Source organism: Apostichopus japonicus, chromosome 18 (assembly GCF_037975245.1).
Source record: "Apostichopus japonicus isolate 1M-3 chromosome 18, ASM3797524v1, whole genome shotgun sequence".
NCBI classification, from domain to species: domain Eukaryota; kingdom Metazoa; phylum Echinodermata; class Holothuroidea; order Aspidochirotida; family Stichopodidae; genus Apostichopus; species Apostichopus japonicus.
Genome location: NC_092578.1, coordinates 3,697,153 through 3,720,659, shown reverse-complemented (window position 1 = coordinate 3,720,659; position 23,507 = coordinate 3,697,153). Strand labels below are relative to the sequence as shown.

Here is a 23,507-nt window from a genome sequence, read left to right as displayed (position 1 = left end):
GCTTAGTATTCAAATGAGGATGATATGGTGCAGAAAGAACATCTAAAATCCACCTTTGATATAAGGAAAATGGTTTCCCAGTGTGTTGGAGAGGCAGGGGAGGACTGAGGCACAGTAAAGTGCTACCAGCTTAATGATCCGAGCCGGTATCGCTAAAACAGGAGGAGCCTTTAGAAGGAACTAACATTTCCTTTCCCTGGATCGTATATTAGGGCTCCATCACCTTCGACACAGCAGTGCAGTAGTCACAAGCCAGTAAATCCCTAGGCCACGGTGTCCTAGGGACGGGGGGGGGGGGGTAGCAGGATTGGACACCGATCTATCTTTATTTCAAGCTTAAAGATTGTTCATGAAGTAGTATAAATGAAGAATAAGATATCAATAAGGAATCTGGAAAAGTTGCCCATTTATTGATATTTATTCATCGGTTTACAAGAGCTTAATACATGATCTTCATCATGTTAAACAGACAGCAAGGAAGATAGGTGTTCTACTACAAATAAATAACCACAGAGACATGACTCCCCCCCCCCCCCCCCACCAACTGGTTACTTGCCATATTGCTTACTTTCTTTATCAACATTATAAAAGCACAAGATTTAAATTTTGATTACAATGCAGTTTATCAGCTTCATTAGATAACTATTTTTGCACATAATCAAAGTAATCCACAATGCGCAAACAGAATTTGTCCAAGACAAAATTCTTGAGATATTAGGCTGCAGGTTTTGACCTCTAATGACCTTTGATGTCCACCATAAACTGTAGATTTGTTGTGCAAACTATCTCAAAGAACAATTCTTGAACAATGCTGACCTCTGACCACCACCTTTTAAATATAATTGAGACCTTCAAATCATAACGAACAATTCACATGTCACACACATACACACACATACACACACACACAGCCACACCTGCATTGGTTACTTTTTGCTAAGCAATACATCCCAAACCAAGGAGGGTGTAAATAATGTAATATATGTCAGTTGAGAATGCAGAAGGTATATTCTCTCCTTCGCTCCACTCCTGATTAAACACATTAATCCCCAGTTCCAGATAAACATAATCTCAGTCCCAAATTAAGCACCATATGCTTCTATTCCCCCACACCCACCCCACTTTTATTAAATTATGCTAGTAAAATTCTGGAAATATAAAGAAGTTGGCATGTGTTGTCTGAAAGTGCTCATTGCATCCCCTTGACATGGGGGGGGGGGGACCTAGCCACTTGCCTCTTTTGTGAGCACCACACACTGCTAAGCTCTCTTAGACTATGACCCATATGCAAATACCATCAAAACAGAGTTGGTTTCTTTTGCCTCGTTGAATGAACAATACCATTGACCCGTAAGGCCTCATAACAACTTGGCATTCATTGCCAACAAATCTGGTTCCACTGCTGGTTGGTTTACAAACAAATAAGGTTAATGATGCACACATGGCTAGTCTTAAACCATATGATCTGGGAGATGCATCAGGAGGATCGACGCTACACGCTCAATTTCACGAGAGAACTAACATAATCAGTTCACTCTTCCGTGTAGATACACTGCCTTGTTCCCAGTCTTGATTGGTCGGGTCATGTTGCTGGTTTGTCTGGTTTGCGATACTTGCACTGAATCCAAACCCTATACATTGTGATCTGTCGCCCTCTGTTGACTTGTAGTCTACGGTCGATTAAGTTCTGTTCTTCCATTAAGCCTGCTGCGGTGAACATGTTCTTCAGTTCATCTGTAAAATGGAGAGCAGAGAACAGAGACTGCTAGGATGACAAACGAGGAAAGCACTTGTGATAAACATTAAAAAAAAAGAGAGATTTATTTACAAATTATAACAGAATACAGTCAACCTTAAAAGAAGCAGAATTCAAGTATAAACTATAACTATCACAATATCAACGTATTCTCAGTATCTAGTCTCTGTAACTCAAGGTATGCATATATTATAAAGAAAATGAAAAAAACAAAGTTACTTTCAATTCAATTGCCCTGATGATGTCATCCACTCAGTTGTTGCCAGATACATAAAGAAAAATATCACCAAATTTCATCAAATTCATATATTTGGGATACAAAATGCTATGAGGATGTAGAAAATTTCCAGAAATATTGCTAACCGATCATTTCCAAAAACCAGAAAATCCATTTCATATCTGTGATATGCTTTTAATTCCCTTACACACATTATGACATCCAAAGCTATGAAGTAACTGACAGCGGTAACTAGCCCCATACTTGGTTAAAGGGGTGGGAAACTAGCACAAAAATGTCCCCACAAATTTAATTTTATTCCGGATTACTGAAGTGGCAAAGCAAAATTTTCTACCTGTTTCTGTAACTAGCGTGATCAGACTGGTTATACTATCAGCTAAATCACTGTGTACCTTAAAAAACACTTTCATGATGAACCCACATGATTAATACAGAGTTATGAGGCATATCACTGAATATTCATGTAAAAGATGCATACTACCTTGAGTGAAGAAGTAGACTCTTGTCCCATCCCCTCTGACATAAAAGTTTTCAGATAAACAACGTCCTGGTAAATTTGAAAAGATTGTGAAAGATTTAAATATTGAATACATCAGTGATCATAACATGAAGATCAATGTTTAGGTTATGGCCTTAATGATCCCGTATCCCTAAGCATTCAGCATTCAACTTAAAGCCTTCTGCTGATACTAAACTTTTAAGAATTTATGCTAATTTGAAACAGCCAATTAGGTTGCATCAAATTACCCATACAGCAATTATTGAATATTTCTCATGTTCCAAAAAGGGGGCTAGTCCAGGTGCAAATGTTAGATTTGACTGATGAAAGAGGGACATATTTTAGGAATCCTCCTGCCTTTTGCATTCAATTCCAAAATATCATTTGAGATAGCAACAGTTGAAGTTGGCAAATTTTGTACTAAAACTGTGACAATTTCAGAGCTATTAATATCGTGCAAACGCTATGTACACTAGGAACTGTGAGAAAATTTCACGAGGATTAGAATATGTTCCTTTTTTCATCAGGGTTCAGAATAAAAATTTCCCCTAGCCTAGCCTTTTAAGACAACTGAACATTTCTGATAGAACCAATGTGTTACATGCGTTAAAATACATCCCTGGTTTGACCATTGTTGAAAGATGAAATTTTTAAATCATGAATATGTCAGTCACTCATTTACATACATATTTTCATGTCATCTGTGATCAGTTTAATTGGGGGATATCTTCTTTTGAAGCACATGTCAAAATCAGGTTTACTCAAAACTATCAACAGTCAAAACAATATAGCATCTTTCTCACCTTTAAAAAGATACATATATCATCAATTCATCAATACATCAATACATCAATGTATGAATTTTATGTTTGTATATATGTATTTTTGAATTGTATGAATTGTTATGAATTTTAATGAATTTTTTATTTTTATGAAGTTTTATGAATTTTGATGTTTTTTTTTAATTTGTTTGAATTTTTATGAATTTAAATTTAATATTTTTTTAGTTTGTTTTTTGAATTTTTGAAATTATGAATTTGAATTAATAAATTTTTGAATTGTATGAATTTCTGAGTAGTGGCTGTCTTACAGGTAAATTATATATTTATATCATTTGAAAGAGTGTCTTGGATACAAGTACCCACCTGGTTTAAACCTTAGCTGAGCTAGATCATATTTCCCATAATCCCTCAGTAGAATCATCCCTCCTGGTTTGAGAAAGCTGGCTAACCTGGTTATAGCATACTGCATCCTAAAGAGAAAACACGAAAAAAAGACTACAGGTTATTCTGTTACAAATCCAAGAAAAGAAGTCTGATGAAGAAGAAAATTAACCCTTCCTTGAAATAAAGTTTGGTTGCTTGTAAGAAGATGTCGACAATCTGTCAAAGTACATCTCATTTAGCAAGGATCTAAAAGCAATGCTTTATTGCGCATAAAACTGATGGAAAAGTCCCTCTTCCCCTCCTGCACCCCCCCTCCCCACCCAACCCCCAAATGACAAAGAGCTATAGTGAATAACTTATGATCCTGGCACCTTCGCTGTTTTTGTAGGTCCACTTTAATTAAATTAGATGCTGTAATATCATCGTGGATGGCCAATTTGCAGTACAACATTTAGGCGATATTTTGACCCCTAAATTCCTCCTTGATATAAGAGATTAGTAATCCAACAAGATAAGATATTCATATCCCTTTAATTTGAGATTGGTTGAACAAATGGTTTAACAAATTGTACAGGTAGAGAAACAACAGTGATATGGTATTTCCATGGCTGACTGATATAATGTGTTATAATGTTAATTTAAGTTACCACTCTGTGCAAGGCTCACCATAATAAATTGTTGAAAATGTTGACAGTATAGTAAAAAACCCTAATCATGAATATAATCTTCAAATTTGTGGACACAAGTTTCTAGATTAGTTGCCCAGTACTTTTTTTGGTTCACCTCTGGTCACATTTTTTTTATTGGTTTGACCAAACAATACTTTGTCAGTGACTTACTTGTCAGGATGGACAGCTGACAGCACAAAAATGAGAATGATCATGTCAAGACTGCCCTCGGGAAACGGTAATTCAGCTTCGGGATCTGTGATGTCAAACACAAAGCCATAACACCTGGACAGGTTGTAGTCAGGATTAGACTTGACCAAGTCAATCGCAACAGGAGAAAAATCGCAGCAATACACAAATAGATCAGGATCGCTGTTAACGAGGAGTAAAATAGAGATATTTCACTGAAGATTCTGTGGGCGATGGAATACTGTACTTGAATAGTTATATGCTATAAATAGAGGACAGTACATCTGCAAACAATAAGCTAGACAAGTTGATCACCTATGGTCAGAATTCTACAAAGCTGTTATTTCTACCCAAAGACTGTATTGTGTCAATTAAAATTTGACTTTCTTTAACATTATTCTGAATACTCTTTACAATTTTCCAGCATGAAAATTGTTCACTTGCAGTATTGCCAGACAATTTGAAGGTTTAATGCATCCTTGTAATTTACTTTTTCTTACAATTTTAGCACACTACACTAAACTGTGGGAGTAATACAAACAGAAATGTAACAAGACACTCTAGTTTCAAGGTCAAGCAGAGTCATTCCCAGTAATTTTGGTGACTCAAGTTTTGGTATTATCTCTATGATAGAGAAAACATGACAAACATGCTTGAGTCAAATCACCTTCCAAATCTGGCTACAGTACTCCTGTCATGACTTGTTACAACAATGTATACAGATGAGTTTTCAACCAAATGCTCAAATGGAATAGCACCAAAGTTATGGAAAATACCCACTTGTTTGTCTGAAGAATTGGAAACACAGTGTTTCCTACACCACATCCAACCTCTAGATACCTCCTTGTACAATGAGACCCTGGGAAAGACTTGGTATTAATGGAATCACCCGAGCATGCTACCTCTGTCCCTTCTTCTGCTCCTGATGTGGTTTGATTCCTCTCTTCATCTCTTTGTTTCCTACTCGATTCATTTTCTGTTTTCTCTTGCTCCCTGGATGCAGCATCCTGGCTATCATCTGACTCAGCTGATAAAGGTTTGGTTGAAAGTTCAGGAAATTCCTTGAACAACCAGTGCCTGTCTTTAAAAAATCTGTTCTGATGTTTCGAGTAGAATTCGTCCCAGAATTTGTCAGCATCGTTTTCATACACCTCTGTGGAAGAGACAAGGTTTTGCCTAGACTGACTGATAAATACACAAAGCAAAACTTATAATTTAATATCTGATGGAACTTATATCATCACCAGGGATCAAGCTTCGGGAATAATTAAAATAGTTACCAAAATCAGTCATGAAAAGGCTGATTGTAAGGATGATCACGAAACTTTCTAAGGACAGGCAAATAACAGAAACTGCAGTATGTAAATACATGAACCATTTAATGATTTCGAAAATGAAAATACAGCTTACAATGATAAGTAACTAACTGACACTATCAACAGTACCTTGCTTATCATCATCTATGAGTGTTTGTGAATTTTCTGCAATCTTCCTCTGAGCATCAGATATTTGCTCCTCTGTCCATGTCATGTTATCCCTGGAGAAGCAAACAAGATTATTTTACCAATGTAAACCAGCAAGTTAGTAATTTTAAGGGTAAATATGAACTTAAATCAATTAGCATTATGGGAAAGTCTCCATTACATCCAGACCTCTTTCATCCAGATCGTAGGTTATCCTAAATCCATCCTTTCGTAAACCTGTTTAAGCAGTAATTGAAGAATACTGCTCATGTTTCTTCCTTGTTGTCCAGTACTTAAAATTCCATATACAAATACATGTGGTATTATTGCAAGTACAATCTTTGAACAGCTTTTCAAATATCGTGTTTCACATTGATACTGAACAAATTGCACAACTAGTCTACTGTATGTACAAAAAGGGCATTACAGTAGTTTAAACTACATACTGTACATAAAATGTAATGTGCAATGAAAAAAAACATGGAATGCTTTACGAAGTTTAGCCTAGGCCTATGTGGGTCCACTACGGGCTCAACAATTTCAAACTACCATTTGCTAAGAACATGTGTAGTATCTATTCCCTTTCTAGGGGTTTTGTTTTACACATTTGACAATGATCACACAGTGACCAGTCTCCAAGGGAACTGCAGGGTTGAGAGTGTATCAGTTAAGCAGTTTGGTTTCGAGCCAAGGTTCTTCTTGAGTGACTTCTTAAAGGTACCACTGTGTCTTTGACATAAACAGTGAAAATGCAAATTTCAAACACCTGCTTACAAGCCATACTGTTACAGTTTTGATGATGTCAAACGCAGTAGTGCACAGTAGACCCCAACTCCCAAGTACACACTATCATTATCACATGTACACACATTTCGCGAAAGTACTACTCACAGTACCATCTATTAGCGGTAATGAATTTTCTTTATGGACAACAAGTGACATATTGTTCACCCTATCGATTCAGTTCTTCTCACCAGGCATTATGCTCGAAAACCTTTCCAGGATCATTAAGATACCTAGTTCCAAAGGGTGTTCTCTTTGTTTCATTGCTTTCTTCTTCAGAAATATCGGGAGTCTTGTTAATACCCGCAAGTGTTGAAGGGTTCGCCATGTTGACGTCGTGAAGATTATGAGAAACTAACCGAATTGTCTTGTAACTCTTCTGTAGTTGTTTTATTTCATTTAGCACACACAATACCCTAAACCATTTTGACATGTCGGATCTTCACAACCCCTTTTTTTTAACTTTTAGGTCATAGGCTAGCCTAGCTGTCAATTTCCCAATGCCAGCACACGAATCAGACGTCATGGCTTTTCATTGCGAACGCAGATGTTCTGTAACATTACTATACACCCTCGGTTAAAGTTGTACACTGTTTATTCCTTGTCCCACAACGTTTGCTTGGTTTATGATCACCTCAATAAAAAACATAATGTCATCAACAGATCAGCCAAAACCAGCAACAAGGTCATCGAAAAGAAACAAAAGGCCATCTAGTCCAGTACTTGAATTCCTATCGAACGCTAGAAAGAAGAGGGGTGGAGGGGTAGGTATAGTATTTCTAGTTACGCTACAAACAACTTACAAATAGGCTTATGCTAAGCCAAAACGTTACTTCGGTAGTACCAACCTAGACTAAGTTAGGCCTTCGGTTGGCGCCCTAAAACCAATATTAGGCTTAGGCTAAGTTGGACCCACATTTGTTGGTACTAAAGTGAAATAACAGTCCCTGACTTAACTAGCTTCCTAACTTAGGCTACACTAGTTCATTCATAGTTCAATAGCATGTAGTACCATTCTATAGATATAACTTATGATGAGTAACTGAATACATATTTATAGAAGAACCATACGATTATAATCGTATGGTTCTTTGTTCTATATCACCATAGCACATTATGTCAGTTGCTCAAAGACAGTTTCATAAACACATCTGCTTAACCTAATTATAGTAGTTGATATTTTTGACCCTGGATGTTATTATTACCTCGTTAATATCTTATATGAAGAAGATACAACAGATTGCAACTGCGACATCAATTTGTTTAGAAAAAAAACTTGCATTCAGGTAAATTCAAGGGATTCAAAAAAAGAAGGGAAATGTCATTTTTCAATATGGTTTGCTATTCAGGGTAACAAAGAGAGTGCAAAAGATGCAAAGCCAGCGAAGCCTTCATCTGTTTCAACTTCAGAGGATGTTCCTGAACAAAGTAACACCATTGAATCACCTGTGGTACAGAGTAAAGTGCCACCAACTACCAGCATTCCAGACACTCCCGAACAATCCGTAGAAGAGTCCAATGGAAACTCCACTGTGACAGTGCCGTCGTCTGTCGATGGAATGCCTCAAGACATCCAGCCACAATCAAAGAAATCCTTTCCTTTTAAGAATCCACAGTTTACGGTAAGTTTTAAATGCTGGTATCCAAAGTCTGCTTCCATGAAGCTTGATAACAAGTGTTGAATGAAAGATAATTTTATTCATAATTATTATTAATAAAACTATCATTAAACTGTAAAGTGTACAACTGTAATGAGTCGGTTTGGGTTCAGGGAACCTTGTATCTTGCCAATACTCTTCAGTGTCAAGTTTTTCACGAACAAGGCCTTTGAAGTCTACTAATAGGCACCATTGGTGTTTACTGTGCATTGGATGTTATGAATAATGTTGAACTTCAAGAGGATTGGACAATTGAAATGAAACCATGAAGTAGTTTTGCTTTTAGTGTACTATAAGACAGCATGGGATTATCCTGACTTCTATTGTCAGAATCCTGGATTATTCAGGGTATTTTTTTATATGTGGACAGCTTTGGACACTGACATGTCTAGATAACACAGGTTTCACTGTATATACCCTCTTACAATGTTTTGCAGGTTTTAGAGTCTACTAGGGTAGCAAATGACATTACCAACTCAGGAGGTTAAATTAACTACATCATACCTTCTTACAATGCTTCACAGATTCTAGAATCTGCTATGGTAGCAAACTACATTACCGACTCAGGTGGTTAAATTTAACTACATACATACAGTACCTTCTTACAATGCTTCACAGATTCTAGAGTCTACAACAGAATCATACTACATTACCAACTCAGGGGGTTAAATTTAACTCCATACATACCTTCTTACAATGTTTCACAGATTGCAGAGTCTACTATGGTAGCAAACTACATTATCAAATCAGGCGGTTAAATCTAGCCATTTGTAAATTACAGTATTCCTTCTTACAATGTTTTGCCATTTTCTTTGAAGCACCTTGGTAGAAGTCACTCGGCAAAGAAGACCAAGAGTTGGAAATCCTTGAAGCAGATCCTAACAACAGAGAGAACTTCAAATCTCAATACTGACCATATCACATGTGAGTTTAGATCTTCATATTGTAAAAAAATAAAAAAAATCAGAAAATATAAAATAAAAATAAATAAATAAAATAAAATAAATATCTTCATATAGTCACAATGTTTTATATGATGGGTGTGTGTGTGTGGGGGGGGGGGGGGGGGGAGGAGGGATGGGAGGTGGGAGAGTGGTAATGCAACATTTACTTCGGGCACAATCTGTGTATTTCATTGACAATATTCATGGAGGAAATTTGGTGAAAATCTTATCTTTCTGTCAAATGCGTGACAAATTGACATGAAAGATGTTATTGTAGTTGTCTGTAGCCTTAGCATTAGACCCTTTTCTGTGCATTGGAGGGTTAAATAGGTTGAATTGAGGGAATAACACCATTTTTTAAAACATTTGCAGTGGTTAGATTCATCCAGAACAGTGCATTTGTAAAAGAGGAGTAATTAAAGTGACCTCTAACAATATATAAACAGATATTGAAATAAACTGCAGTGTAAACTTACAGCAAACAGAGGTTGTTTATGTAACAAAGATTTTCAAGACCAACTACGGTTTGTTTTTATAATATTTTGAAATTATTTAATTTTTCAGATGGAACTATAGATGCACCACCATCTTTTAAGCCAGCTAAGAAATATTCAGACTTGTCTGGGTTTGAGGTAAGTAGAAGGTAAATTAATTACAGATAAATGTTGCAAAGTTCCCTTGAAATGACATTTGGGAAACTTCTTGAGGAATACACAAAATTAATTTGGATATGTTGTAAGCTGTTAACATTATTATCAGTCTAGCTTGTATTTGCTATAACACTTTCTATCGTTTTGAGAAATTATACTATAAAACAGCTGAGGTTCATCAGTAGTTAAACTGAATAAATATCACTGAGCATCTTCCCTATTGAAAAGGGGATTTGACATATTTTGCTCTCCTGTCAATTTTGATTTCTTTATCAAGGCAAAGTACACAGATCCTCAAACCAAGCTACATTTCTCAAACCCTCAAGAGTTTGCCCAGCTGAGGATCCTTCCATCAGACACGGTGTCCGGTCTTCTTTCACTCAGAAGGGCCAATTTAGAAGTGTCCTGAATTTGGGGTGAAGAAATCATCATTAAAAAAACTGATGTGTTCTGACCAGGAAAAACTCAGGCAGGATGTGGAAAGATCCCAGAGTCGGATCCAAGCTGTGGAGGATCCTCAAGGCGGATCATTTCTTCTCACGACACGATGAAAGGATTCCCTCGGAGTGGGGGTAGCATTTGAATATTCATGACTTAGGAAAATTCTGAATATAAGTTGCAAGAGGATGTCTGAATGATTTTGAAAGACTGTCAGGAAGTGCTTGTGTGGACAAACACTCTGGTGAGGGGGTACTCTCACAATGTGGGAACAGAGTGAAGTGTTAACATCTGTGGTGGATGTAACTCTCTGAAGCGCTGCAGCGGTCAACAGTTGCTATGGTTACAAAAGTTGCAGGGGGTGGGTGTGCTCAGTATTGCGTGAATCACAATCAGTACTTCTATGTTAATGGTTGATAGTTTGCCCTGCATCCAGGTGGTTAGTATGGTTGTATTGATCACAAAATTATTCTCATTTTGTAGTTGACAGTGAAATAGTAAAACAGTTGTGTTACAGAGAATATAGACTTAAAGAGAAAAAAAACCATGTCGAAGAAGACAAAATATGGAAGTGTTTTGGGGTTTAGTTTGTACAATAGTTATCACAAACATTTGTGAGTGGGTTATACTTGTTAGATTTCCATGGTTTCATGACAACTTGGAGTTATAAACTGGTTATTTGAACATAAGAACTACTACCAATGAAATATGAATGGCCATGCCATTGTAAGATGCAACATCTCTGCGTTTTGGCTCATTCTTCCTCTTAGATGTGAGTATAAAATAAAATATCGGTTGGATACAATGTGCAGAATCTAGCTTACTTGTTTTTCAAACACTGTCTGTATCTCTTTCTCTCCTGTGTATGTGCTATTATGAGTTATTTATGAAAATCTAATAAAAAAATTGTTGATATCACAATTGTTCTCTCCTTCTCACTTGTCATGCCCTTGCTTTAATTTTCTTTGTTTTAAATAACAAATTATTAAATTTTTATTCTCAGATGTCACCACTTTGTGTCTGTAATGTTGGTTGTGGTTTCCATCCTACAGCATCCCTCCCTCCCTCACCACCCCACCCTCCCCCGTCCCCTTGTCATTCACCAAGTCTAGAAGCATCATTTTGGATATGACTGTGATAGAACCGTCCTGAACTAGTTAGGTCTTGAAAGTTTAGGTGGTTTAGGAGAACACTTTACACTACAGTATAATATTATGATCATACTTTTCTACATTGACTTACACACTATCCACAGATACCCAAATTGGAAATCGGTTTTCTTTCTCCCTCCACCCCTTCTCTTTACCTCATCCCCACCCACCCCCCCCCCTACCTCCTAGTCCACTTCAACATGGGCTCCCCGTCCTTAGAATGTGCCTCTTTTGGCAAAATGAAGAAAAACTAACTGCAAATATAAATTTGCGCCAAATGTGTAGAGTGTAAAAATTTGGCTCCCTTTGCACGGGTATTCCATAGATTTTACCAATGGTTCTTTATTGTTTTTCTTCCGTACCTTAACCGTTTTGCCTGTGGTACTTATTTCAGTATCTGTCGATACTTTTGTGTGTCGGGCTCTTCTCTCTTCTCCGACATTTAGGATCGGTCACATTACTGTTGACATTTCACCATATTAGGAAATTGCTTCACCAAGAAAAAGCAATAACTTATCAAGTAAAATCTCGTCTGAAATCAACTTTTTCACCTAAATTTATCGATAACAAGTATCAAGAATGCCACTTTAACTATTAGTGCAATTGATTGCCAGTTTCCATATTTTTAGCAGTGTTTATATAAAGTAAATTGTTTATAAATTCATTCTACAGTTTTTCTTCTTACCTATTTTTTATTCGGTTTTACAAAGCGTAGACCTTCATAATAAATCGGTTCCCTTGTTAATTTGGATTTGTTGTTGTATTATTGTATGCTCTTACAATAGGAAAGTCAACTAAATTGTTACAGATGGGTGGGGTTTTTTTAATAAGCGAAGGTCATATGAAATCTTCAAGCAGCTGGGACTACATAAATTAGTTCAAATTGCGAGGCGAAGATGTATGTTGACATATTTTCAATAAGATGAAGAAACATTTATGATACTCCGAAGACTGAACGCCGCCGAATGTTTAAATGTTATTGTCAAACTGACGAAATCTAATAATTTACAAAGATTTTGCCGCAAGGAAATTTTTAAGAAGCTTTAATTGTGTAACTCACATGTTGAATCGTGGTATAGCTTTGTGTCTATGGGCCTTAATTGCAAGCTAAGGGGAGAGGGGGGGGGGGTGAGTGAGGTAGACGGGTACAATATACCCGAGTATATAGCACCTTTAAATTCAGATCGCGGAAGGTCTTAGACCTTACTATCGATTTAACTGATATTTCCGGTATTAACTGAGATCACCGCATGCTTAAAACACTGAAACGCTGGGGAATTAAATATGTATAAACATATCTAGTTGGTGATATTTGGTAATATTTCTGTAAAAATAATAACTTTATAAAATTGTCAAAGATTATGAATCTGCGAGATGATTTATTTATACGTTTCTGTTTTGACAAGTTTCTATAAGGTTAACTTTGCGAAGTTGCATTTACCATAGCGGTGACATCGAATATATACAAGAAAGGAGCTATAGAATAAGAAAAAAAGGGATAAGTCGATATCATACTTTACTTTATGACTTTCAAAGTCTTGTCGTGATTTTGGAACGTGTTAAATAGAGCCTTGATAATCTTCGTCATTTTCTGTCTCCTGCACGCTTCCGTAGAATAGGGTTTACAAACCGGGGACAATCGTTCATTGCATCCATCTATGGCAAGCCAATTGATCACAATTAGATATACGTAAAGGTGGCATACTCCTATTAGAGTCTATATCCATCCGCTCGATTGTTCTCCTATCTCAGGAAAAGTGCCAAAAAGCAGCAGGAGAACATCTTTTTTTGACTTGTTATCAATCATGATCTAGTTTTTTGTGGCTTGCATGTTGAAGAACATGAATGGAAGTACATGTGGTGAGAAAATTGGGTCAATTGAGACCAGTTTAGACCCCTTTATAGGCCTCCCAGGAGCAGCGTAGGAAAATTGTTTACTACTGAGTGAAGAGATTTGTTTACAAGTGACGAAAATAGCAAAAAATCTGTGCGGTCATGGTACAAAAAATTGATGGTGCCATTAAAGGCCAACTTGTCAGCTATCCGGTGATGGGTAGCGTGTAGCTAGTGAAAACTTCTATCTAGACTAAGAGACCACATTACTTTTGTGATTTAGTGTGTAAGTCAATGGGGCTTTTAATGGACGTATGCTACCTTAATAGTCAGTTGATGAAACGGGGTGCGATATATTGTCAGGAGCGGCGGAACCGGGAGGGGAGGGGTGCAGGTGTCCCCAGTTCTGTGGGGATAAAACATCAAGAGTGCTCCATTACATATATATATAAGAAGTGCTCTTTTTTATTAGTAGAACGTTGCCTTTTCAAGGTTGGTCGTTATTTATAAAGTTCCCTTTTCTGTATTGTTGTTTGAAACTTTACTTTATTGAAAAATTTAATAAAATCATTTTTATAGAAAGTTTCATATTGTTGAAAATAACGTTAAAGTAAATAAAGAAGTGACCTATTTTGTTAGGAAACATTAAAATTCTGGAATAGGGGTTCGGAATGCGCAGAGGATCTATTTTGTCGGAAAAGTTTTGAGATATAATTTTGTGGTTTTCGACCTCAAATGAATGTCACGTACCCATCGAAGTTTCAGCCACCCCCTACCCCCACCCCGGACTGTATACTTTATTCTTCCGCCACATGGAGATTGTGAATCTTAAGTATCCCAGTTATAAAACTGCATAGTCGTTTGTTTACACCTATTGAAAACACAACTTGCCAATAAACCACAGCAGATGGCACTTTGTTTTGCGGATTACTGATTAGGGTTGACAGCAGAGAAGATACATAAGGTCTTGACTGGGAATCAAACAGTTCGTGGGTAATGACTTCCGCCTCTAATATTATTTGGAAATTTATGTAATAAATTTGATTTATCTGTCTCGTATGCCAGGGAATAGATCCATTTATCAGTTTCGCTTTCCTTTTAATCACAGTTTAGTCATGCATATTATATAACTGCAAAAAAAAAATATATGATGATGCTTCATTTTGGTTCTGTTTTTTATAGAAAACGTACAAGAGTTGCTTTGCAGCAGGCAGGGTCGGATCCAGAATTAAAAAGAAAAGAAAGAGACGGTATGTTCATGAAGCTGACGCCCATGTTCGTGGGTCTGAGGGGCGGGGGGGGGCAGGAGGGTGTCCTCCATAAAAAAAACCCATTGCATTCTGATATCTTAGTAAGGTTTGATTGTTACGATAATTTATTGAATCAAAACTGAATTGAATTGTAAAATTAAATAGTTGTGTCTGTTTTTGTTTTGCGGGATTGTAAACGTATGTGGTGACATTAAATACCACCATTAACTGAATTTGGCAAACAAAGTATCAACACTTTTTTCCCGCTAAAGTATCAGGTGCGGATCCAGGCTAAAGTACCAGGCTCGGATCCAGTTGTGTGTACCCCCTCCTTCTCAATCCCCCTCCCCCCCAAATAATAATAAATAGTAGTTATTTCTAACAACCTTGCGTGTAGACACAATTATAGATCTAATTGGCAGCGTATAAATATACCTCATATATATATATATATATATATATATATATATATATATATATATATATATATATATATATATATATATATATATATATTAAAGGTATTATAGAAGTCCCCGAAGGGCAAGGAAACTAAGAAAAAGGATGGAATAAGAACTGACATATACTAAGAATGCAAAGGAGACCCATGCGCCCACACCCTCGCCCACCCCATCATGTACCCACATCACTACGAACCAGGTTACAGTGAACTAGAATAATAAGACGGGATAAACGGCAAGAAACTTAAGGAATGTTAAAGAACAAAAGATCTTGCGTAACGAGTTCTTAAGTCAGCAATGGTATGTACATACGACATGAGACGGTCTCTCTTAGAGTTTCCAGATCTTAGGACCTTTGAGACAGAGATAATGCTGAGTGGAATTCAAACAAGTCACATGACTACTGAGAGAATTTGCTGACTGCAGTGTTGTGGTTGTGAACGGAAAACGATTAGCGATAAAAAAAACAACAGAAATTGAAACCACGCTTATAGGTATAGATCTTCATTTGCCCAAAATGGAACATGAAAGTAATTGTTGCAGTTTGATGAGTATTGATATCATAAATATTGAGGATGTTGAGTTTAACTTAAAGATGATTACTTTAAAAACAAAAGAAGGAGAGGAGCAGTTTTATTATGAAACGCACAGCCTTTGTTGTTTGGTTTTTTTTTTGTTGCAGTCGCGAATGATGTACTTGTTGACCCAGGCAGAATTACATATAACTAGAAGGTAGAACAATGGTGATATATTTACTCTGGCAGGCAAAATGTCAGACGGTCGAGACTGATACCGACTTCTGTAGAAACTTTGCTGCACACGTAATCAATTTGGTGCTACTCAATTTAGGATTTGGCGGCAACATGAACCCAAAATTGATGTGGTTGTTGTAGATATATTTAGACCTTTGCAGTCTTGATGGGATGGACTTGTTTGCGAGTGGAGAACAAGACCGGGACAGGATCTAAAACGCTGCAGTGAAAATACGAAGGTTTGCTTTGCATTGCAGACAAGAATCGAAGGAGTGAATGTGTTGCTCTCATTGGTTGGGTATGTTAAATTGACGTAACACACTGCTGACATTTCTCTTTATATTTGAATGTAAATACCGTTTGTTCCCAGACACCCGACGATTCATATTTAACAGAGCTAACGAGCTGCCCACATCTACACTGTGTCATTTCCCATAATCCCTGGGGTTGGGGTAAGGGGAGGGGGTGATATGGTGGTGACAGAGGCGGCGGTGGTGACTATAATAATTGTAACGTCAGCCAGAAAATCACAAAGAAATTGCCAACGGTGACACGCGTAAGGGTATCACATCAGGACTATATTGTCGGTACGGTTATTATTTATGATGATGATCTAGGAAAATTGCTGCCAGAATATGTTAAAAATTTGTCAGAAGAATATTTTGATTCTCTCATCGGGCAATTCCTTTAAGATCCTTCAGCGTCAGCTTTGTCTTCACTGGTTATAATTTGCAAGTCAAACGAAATGTATATAGGGTAGCATACTGCACATGATGGATTCGGTCTACGTGCGGGGAGATGTATAGGCCCTACACTTATCATTCTTTATAGACACGCATGATATACAATTTTCCCTGGAGGATTTAATTCACTACGAAATGTGATCTGAGTTTTTATACCAAGAAGCTTTCCCTTGCATATACGTGAATGTCAGAGGAAAGGCATTTCAATATTGTAACTGAGAGTCGGTATATCATCAAACAATGATATCTAATGATATCGTGACGAGCTGCCTTAATTACAGTACCCTGCTTCAGGTGCGGTGCAGACTTTCTACTCTTAAAGGGATATTCTGATGGCGAAAAAAATATAACACTTATCTGAAATAGTAAATTATTCCACACTGTTATAATTGAAATCTTTTTCCAAACTCCAAATCTAGTTGATTAAATGGAACCTATACTTTGATTGGCTATAAACGGTTATTCTAGAATGTGGATCGCAGTAAGGGGGGGGGGGGGGTCCGTGATACCATCGTCATAAATTATGTTCTTCAAAAGTTCTCCTTTCCTATAATTATAACATTTTGGGGTTGGTTTATCATTGAAATGTGATACAGTTTGGAATATTAGCTCACGGGTGTCAATATACTCTGTATTTAGGAATTCATCACAATGGAACTGCTTTATATTTAGGAACTGTTTATACTGTCAGTACGAGTGCTATAAAGCATGTCGAAAAAAAAGGTACAGTGTAGAGTGGTATTAGCGCAATAGCAAAACAAAGTCAGTTTATAATGTATAGTCGTCATATATTAGACGAGTAAACAACAACCAATCGATGCTGTTAATATCACGTACACATGAATCTCTGCCATGGAAACAGCTTTTTACTTGTCATGCAGAAAGCATTAAGTATTAATTTTTTATGATATGCATTTATATTATCTGATGTTTTCCTGTTCGTTACAATACAAGTTAAAAGACATGAGGGTAGCAAACATGCGTGTTACTTGCACACCGTTTGGTACCATTGCTCTACTCCAGTATTGGACACTCTCTGCTGATATTGATTTGCTTCCTTGTGTGATATATATATATATATATATATATATATATATATATATATATATATAAATAATCTTTTAATTGCGTTGTTAATATAGGCTATATCGATACATAATTGACTTAGTCAGCGAAACCCTGTGCGTGTAAAAGACCCATAATTATTTAAAGATAACCCCAACTCTGGTTATAAAATTAATTTAGTTTACCTTTATCTATAAAATGTATCATCCACTTTGAAGCACTTCCCGAGTTTCATGTTATTAACTAATTTTGGCAAGCATTTGACAATAAGGATATCACACCTTTCCGATATGAATATTCACGTAGCAGCACAACCAATAAGATTGCGTGATTTGCCGCAGAGAGCACGAAGGAGAAAGTTATTGATGGAACAAGGAGACAAGCGTATATAAACGAAATACCAAAGAGTTTTGCGAGCAATGTTATCGCAATTAAAACCATCAACGCTGTCAGAAAAAGGGACAGTGATCAAAATCTTGAGTAATAGACGGATGAGAATCTCCCAGCCATAGAACGATCGATCGTAATTTCACAGATTATATTTTATTAAAACACAATGGAAACAACTGATAGTTTAACCATTACAGTCTGTGTTTCAGAAAATTCTGTTTCGCCGAACAGACTCACAATTGTCGCTCTTATCTTCGTCGTTACTGCAATCGTAGGATTTATTGGAAATATTTTCGTCATTCTCGGAGTGAGTGTCTCCCAAAAATTATGGAATCCAACTGGACTGTTGATAGCAAACTTGGCTGTCGCCGATCTTCTCGCGTGTGTTATGGTGCCATGGCACAGCGCCGCTATGCTGAGTTCTAATTGTGATATGCCACCGTATCCAAAGTTAATATGCGACACCGTCGCGGTACTTGTGGTGGTCTGTGTAGGGTGCAGTATGTACACTCTGGCTGTCATAGGAGTCAATAGGGTGTTGTTGTTGTCAAGACATCCAGCTTATCAATATTTGTTTACCAAAGGAAAACTGGTCTTGATCGTGATTGGCCTATGGGCTATTCCACTCGCTATTACCGTGGTGCCTATTGCTCTCGGATTAGGGAGTGTTGGTTACAACCCGAAATTTAGAGTTTGTACACAAATGTCGGAACCGAAGACTTACGATAAAATACTGAGCATAGGGATGTGTCCCATTCCTTACGTGACCATTGTAGTATGCTACTGGCGGGTATATGTATTACTTGCAAGGCATGCATCCAAAATGGCACAAATGAATCCTGTTGACCAACCACTCTCGTCCGCTGACAACCATCTCGATCCAGACAACGGGTAAGTTATTATTTTCATCTTATATTGTGGATAAGGATAAGGAAGCAGCAATAAATATATAAATATATATATATATATATATATATATATATATATATATATATATATATATATATATATATATATATATATGTATATATATATATATATGTGTATATATATATATATATACATATATATACATATACATATATATACATATATATATATATATACATATATATATATATATATATATATATATAAATATATATATATTGCTGCTTTGACTCAATATTATTACACTTTTTATAAGCTATATTGCGGTTTGACATTTAAATTCATTCTCATTTAAATTCACTCCAAGAATGGGATCATATTTGCAATATCCTTCTGTATATTTCATTTCTTCTTTCGTATTTGGTTTGAAAATATCAAAATGTCAAACTTACATTATAGTTTACAATCATATACAAATCATTCTTGTTAATGACTTTTCACCAGTGATTCTCCTTTTTTTTTCTTTTTTTCTTTTTTATTATTTGTTATTATTACTTTTTATTTCTTGCAAATGTAACATAGACCTTGCTGTATAGCATAGATTTGTAACTTGGAGCCATAATTACATGGGACGCGCATATCAGATTTTGTTTAAAGAAGTATATAAAGTTCAAATGCCAATGGCAAGGAATAAATTCTTGCTTTAGTATGAATTCGTAAGATCAATGCTTTAGTTTACCAAAGACATTCTTAAAAGATACTCATTACCTCTAAATGACAAGATATTCATCTCCTAATCACAATTGTCACTCGAGAATTCGACTTTTCAATCGGCCTTATAGGCCACCGTAACATCTCGCCTATACACGTGCTGACATACAACGGATTTCAAGATAAAATTTCAATCATTTTCGGATAAAACTTCGAATTGTGTGGCAAACCGTCCCTCGTAATGACGAATGTAAACAAGAATGGGAAAACCTAACCATTAAAAAAGAAAAATCTGTTTTATGCATTCGTTAAATGGGGCAGTTGTGTAGTAGAATTCTTGTTGGAGTCAATTTACATGTCTACGTTGCCATGGAGACTAGTAAGAAAAATCTGTGATTAGTGTTAGACTAAAGAATGGCGCCTGTCGTAAAAGACCAATTTTGGCTTTAAATTTGGACTACAGTTTATCTCGAAGTCCGATCTGAAATTAGAACGAAGTATTATGGTAAAGAAAGGCGAAAAGCTGGAAGCTAAAAGAATTCGTAAATTAGAGAAAAGAGAAGGGGAAAATCGTGACCATAAGGAAAAGAAAGCACATAAGAAAGTGAGAGTGACACTTTACTATTAATGAAAATAGTCAAGCACGTAGTGATGGGTTCATATTGTGGCAGGGTTGTAAGGGACGGAAGGCGCCACCGAGAAAAGCGAGAGGAGAGATATCTTTCTTCAGCCTTAGTTATTCTCCTTAAAACATACTCCTTTAATATCAATTAATGATGACGTCAGTTCCTCAATTCAGGCCTAACTGTTAACGTTAATCCATTATTTGAAAAGTTGAAAAAATCGTCTTTTTCTGTATCCTTTGTTGATTTACACAAGCGATATAGGCAATTGTAAGAATGAATATTTAATACCATACGCTTCTTCAAGCATTAATTTAAATTGTAGACGGATCAATTTTAATCGGAAATAATCGAATCTATAAACGGTATCTAATCAACTAGTCTGGCTTATAGGGAGCTATGTGCTGGATTGGGTATAGTCAGTTGCAGGCGATTGATTCCTCATATGGCAACATCTATAGATATATTCAAATGTATCCCTGCAGGGTCCATAGCATTAACATGGTATCAATTTAGTCCATTACACCAAACTTCACCATCTGTCATAATATCAGGTCTTCAAGGCATTAGTCCCAAAAGGGTGGGACACGATCCAAGACTAGTACGCCAGAAAGAAAGGGGAAAATACGATGGGTCGCAAGCTATTTATCGAAATACTTATCTTTAATTTTTTTAATATTTAATTAATATTTTTAATAAGATTTATCAATTTCGGTCCTTTGGTATTTACATATTGTATACATTTGCTAATATTTCCTCGAAGTCGAGAATTTCTGTCGAGTTGTAAAGAAAGGATTCGCACACATATATATATATATATATATACATATATATATATATATATATATATATATATATATATATATATATATATATATATATATATATATATATATATATATATATATATGTATATATATATATATATACATACATATATATATATATATATATATATATATATATATATATAAAGAAAGAAAGAAAGGAAGAAAGAACAAGTTTGAGAAATGCATCCATAAGGTTCACATCAAGTTCAGTGATAATGTTCCCCCTTTAGACTATCCTGCCTTAAGGTTCACACACATGAGTTCATTTAATAATAACATTTTCCCTCTAAAGAACAATGCCTTAAGGTTCACATAAAATGGAATTTATAATGTTGTGCTTTAGACTATATACGTTTTAAATGTTCACTGCTGCTAAGACAAATAGCAGAGGAATCTGTCTTATCCTAAGTTAATCTAGTACAATATACACACACACACATAATTTCTACCGTATACAGTATACGATCGAACGCTTCTGGCAATACAAATAACACTTACATATAAACAAAAACTAATGGAAAAACATTAATTGCTTATTGATGTAAAGATTTCAATTCCTTCTTCTGACGATACGAGAGTCATCTCTCTTTTTATAATTGTATATAAATTCTAGAATCATAAACTATTTCCCCTATTTGTTTGATATTGTTTTACTCTGTTTCCCAGCCTACGAGTCATTAACGTTAACATGCGCTTCTAATATCCTAATTGGTTTTCCCCCGATTTTTACCTCTAAAAAGCAATGCAGAGATTTGAAAAAGATTTAACATAACCATACCCTCTAGAAAAATCGATACCTTTCGTTTTGTTGTAACAAGGTTTTAATATTGACCATGAATTACTTTTTTCGTCTCATGAATATTATTCATCAATTCTACCCATTGGTTCAATCAGCCTGGTCTCGGTACGTGACTGTACAAGGAATGACCCACTTTAAAATCCGATTTGGCAAATCTCACGGGAAAAGACAATGAATTAATTGTGGAGTTGTGTTACAGGCGACAGCTTTCTGTTTAAAATGTAAAAAAGTGCAAAGGTGCATGGATGTCTTGAGAGTGTATATACATTCTTATAGGAAGGGTCTGCAGCCTTTAAAAGAGGGGGGGGGGGGGAACAAATCAACTCTTACTTTAAGGAACTGTTTGATCATAACCATAAACTATCTACAACATAATTGGCTAAAGTTACCTAATGATTTAATTTTGTCTCCAGCTCCTTGAGTGTCAGCCATGCAATTTGTATTGAACAGCAAAAGGAACACCAGGGATGGTAATAATCAAGGGCGTAGGAACCGGGGGGGCTGGGGGCGCCAGCCCCCCCAGTGAAAAATGTGGAGGGGCGGAAATATCATTCCGCCCCCCGGTTCGCAAGTCAGAAAACCCCTTTTTCATTTTCAAATGAGAAAAAAAATCTCATTTGGAGCACCAAATTGCATCTAAGGCCAGGTGAAAATACAAAATTAAGTCTACAAATTGGAGTGGGTGTTGAAGTGTGCTATATTGCACCAACTTGCATCTGTGGCCACCTGGAAATGCAAAAAATTCCAAAGGGGAGGGGCACACCCCCTCCCTAGACCCCTCCCCCAGGCCGGCCATCAGTTTTCAGCCCCCCACTCAAAAGTACCTTCCTACGCCACTGGTAATAATGATGTATAATTTACACGACGATAATGCATTAGTACGTGATGATACTATATAAAGGTACGCGGAGATAGGTGCAATATTTGATACATGTTAATGTTAAAGTAAATGATGATAATATAAAATACGCAATGATAATATAAAATACATGATGATAATGTTTAAGTACACGAAGATAACATAAAAGTAAAGTGATGATAATATAAAAGTAAAGTGATGATATTATAAAAGTTAAGTGATGATAATATAAAATACATGATGATAATATAAACTACATTATGATTATATATAAACATGTACACGAATATAACATACAAGTAACGTGATGATAATTATAAAAGTACACGATGATAAGATAAAGTACACAGTGATAATATAAAATACAATGATGATAATATAAAATACATGATGATAATATAAACATACATGATAATAATGTATAATTAAACGATGATGATGTTAGAGTAAATGATGATAATGTGTAAGTACGTAAAGATAATATAAACGATAAGTGATGATTATGTTTAAGTACACGATGATAATATAAAAGCACACGATGATAATATAAAAAAATACATGATGATATTATAAACATACACGATGATGATTTGAAAATACACCATGAAGATGTAAAAATAAACGATAATAAGGTAAATATGCACGATGATAATATAGGCTATCACTTATTGTCCTTTCTGTCGTTCCAGAAAAGGTGATGAAGTGCCATGGTCCATTT

At 35.9% G+C, this 23,507-nt stretch overlaps 3 protein-coding genes across 4 annotated transcripts in view; 2 read left to right on the top strand and 1 right to left on the bottom strand.

Moving 5' to 3' along the window:
* Window positions 1–397: 397 nt before the first annotated feature.
* Window positions 398–7,195, bottom strand: LOC139958722 (tRNA N(3)-cytidine methyltransferase METTL2-like). Of its 2 annotated transcripts, none has more exons than XM_071956018.1 (7): window positions 6,754–6,811; window positions 5,962–6,053; window positions 5,297–5,669; window positions 4,499–4,699; window positions 3,639–3,745; window positions 2,476–2,541; window positions 398–1,734 (listed from the first exon to the last, which is right to left on the bottom strand). In XM_071956018.1, exons 2-7 carry the CDS (start codon window positions 6,044–6,046, stop codon window positions 1,583–1,585), a joined length of 984 nt encoding a protein of 327 aa, XP_071812119.1. In that variant the 5' UTR covers window positions 6,047–6,053; window positions 6,754–6,811; the 3' UTR covers window positions 398–1,582. The 2 variants fall into 2 exon arrangements, with proteins under 2 accessions (XP_071812119.1, XP_071812118.1); XM_071956017.1 differs by lacking the exon at window positions 6,754–6,811 and adding an exon at window positions 6,954–7,195 and having other exon boundaries at window positions 400–1,734.
* A 193-nt stretch (window positions 7,196–7,388) lies between these two features.
* On the top strand, window positions 7,389–11,388 carry LOC139958723 (uncharacterized). The gene is made up of 5 exons (XM_071956019.1): window positions 7,389–7,526; window positions 8,112–8,384; window positions 9,239–9,344; window positions 9,929–9,996; window positions 10,292–11,388. The coding sequence occupies exons 1-5, from the start codon at window positions 7,389–7,391 to the stop codon at window positions 10,421–10,423; spliced, it is 717 nt and encodes a 238-aa protein (XP_071812120.1). The 3' UTR covers window positions 10,424–11,388.
* Window positions 11,389–17,954: 6,566 nt separating this feature from the next.
* Window positions 17,955–23,507, top strand: part of LOC139958828 (alpha-1D adrenergic receptor-like) — a 69,127-nt gene continuing 63,574 nt past the window's right edge. The window contains exon 1 of the mRNA XM_071956200.1: window positions 17,955–18,988. Within this exon, the coding sequence (XP_071812301.1) occupies window positions 18,264–18,988 (725 nt within the window). The 5' untranslated portion in view covers window positions 17,955–18,263. The remainder of the gene's footprint in view (window positions 18,989–23,507) is intronic.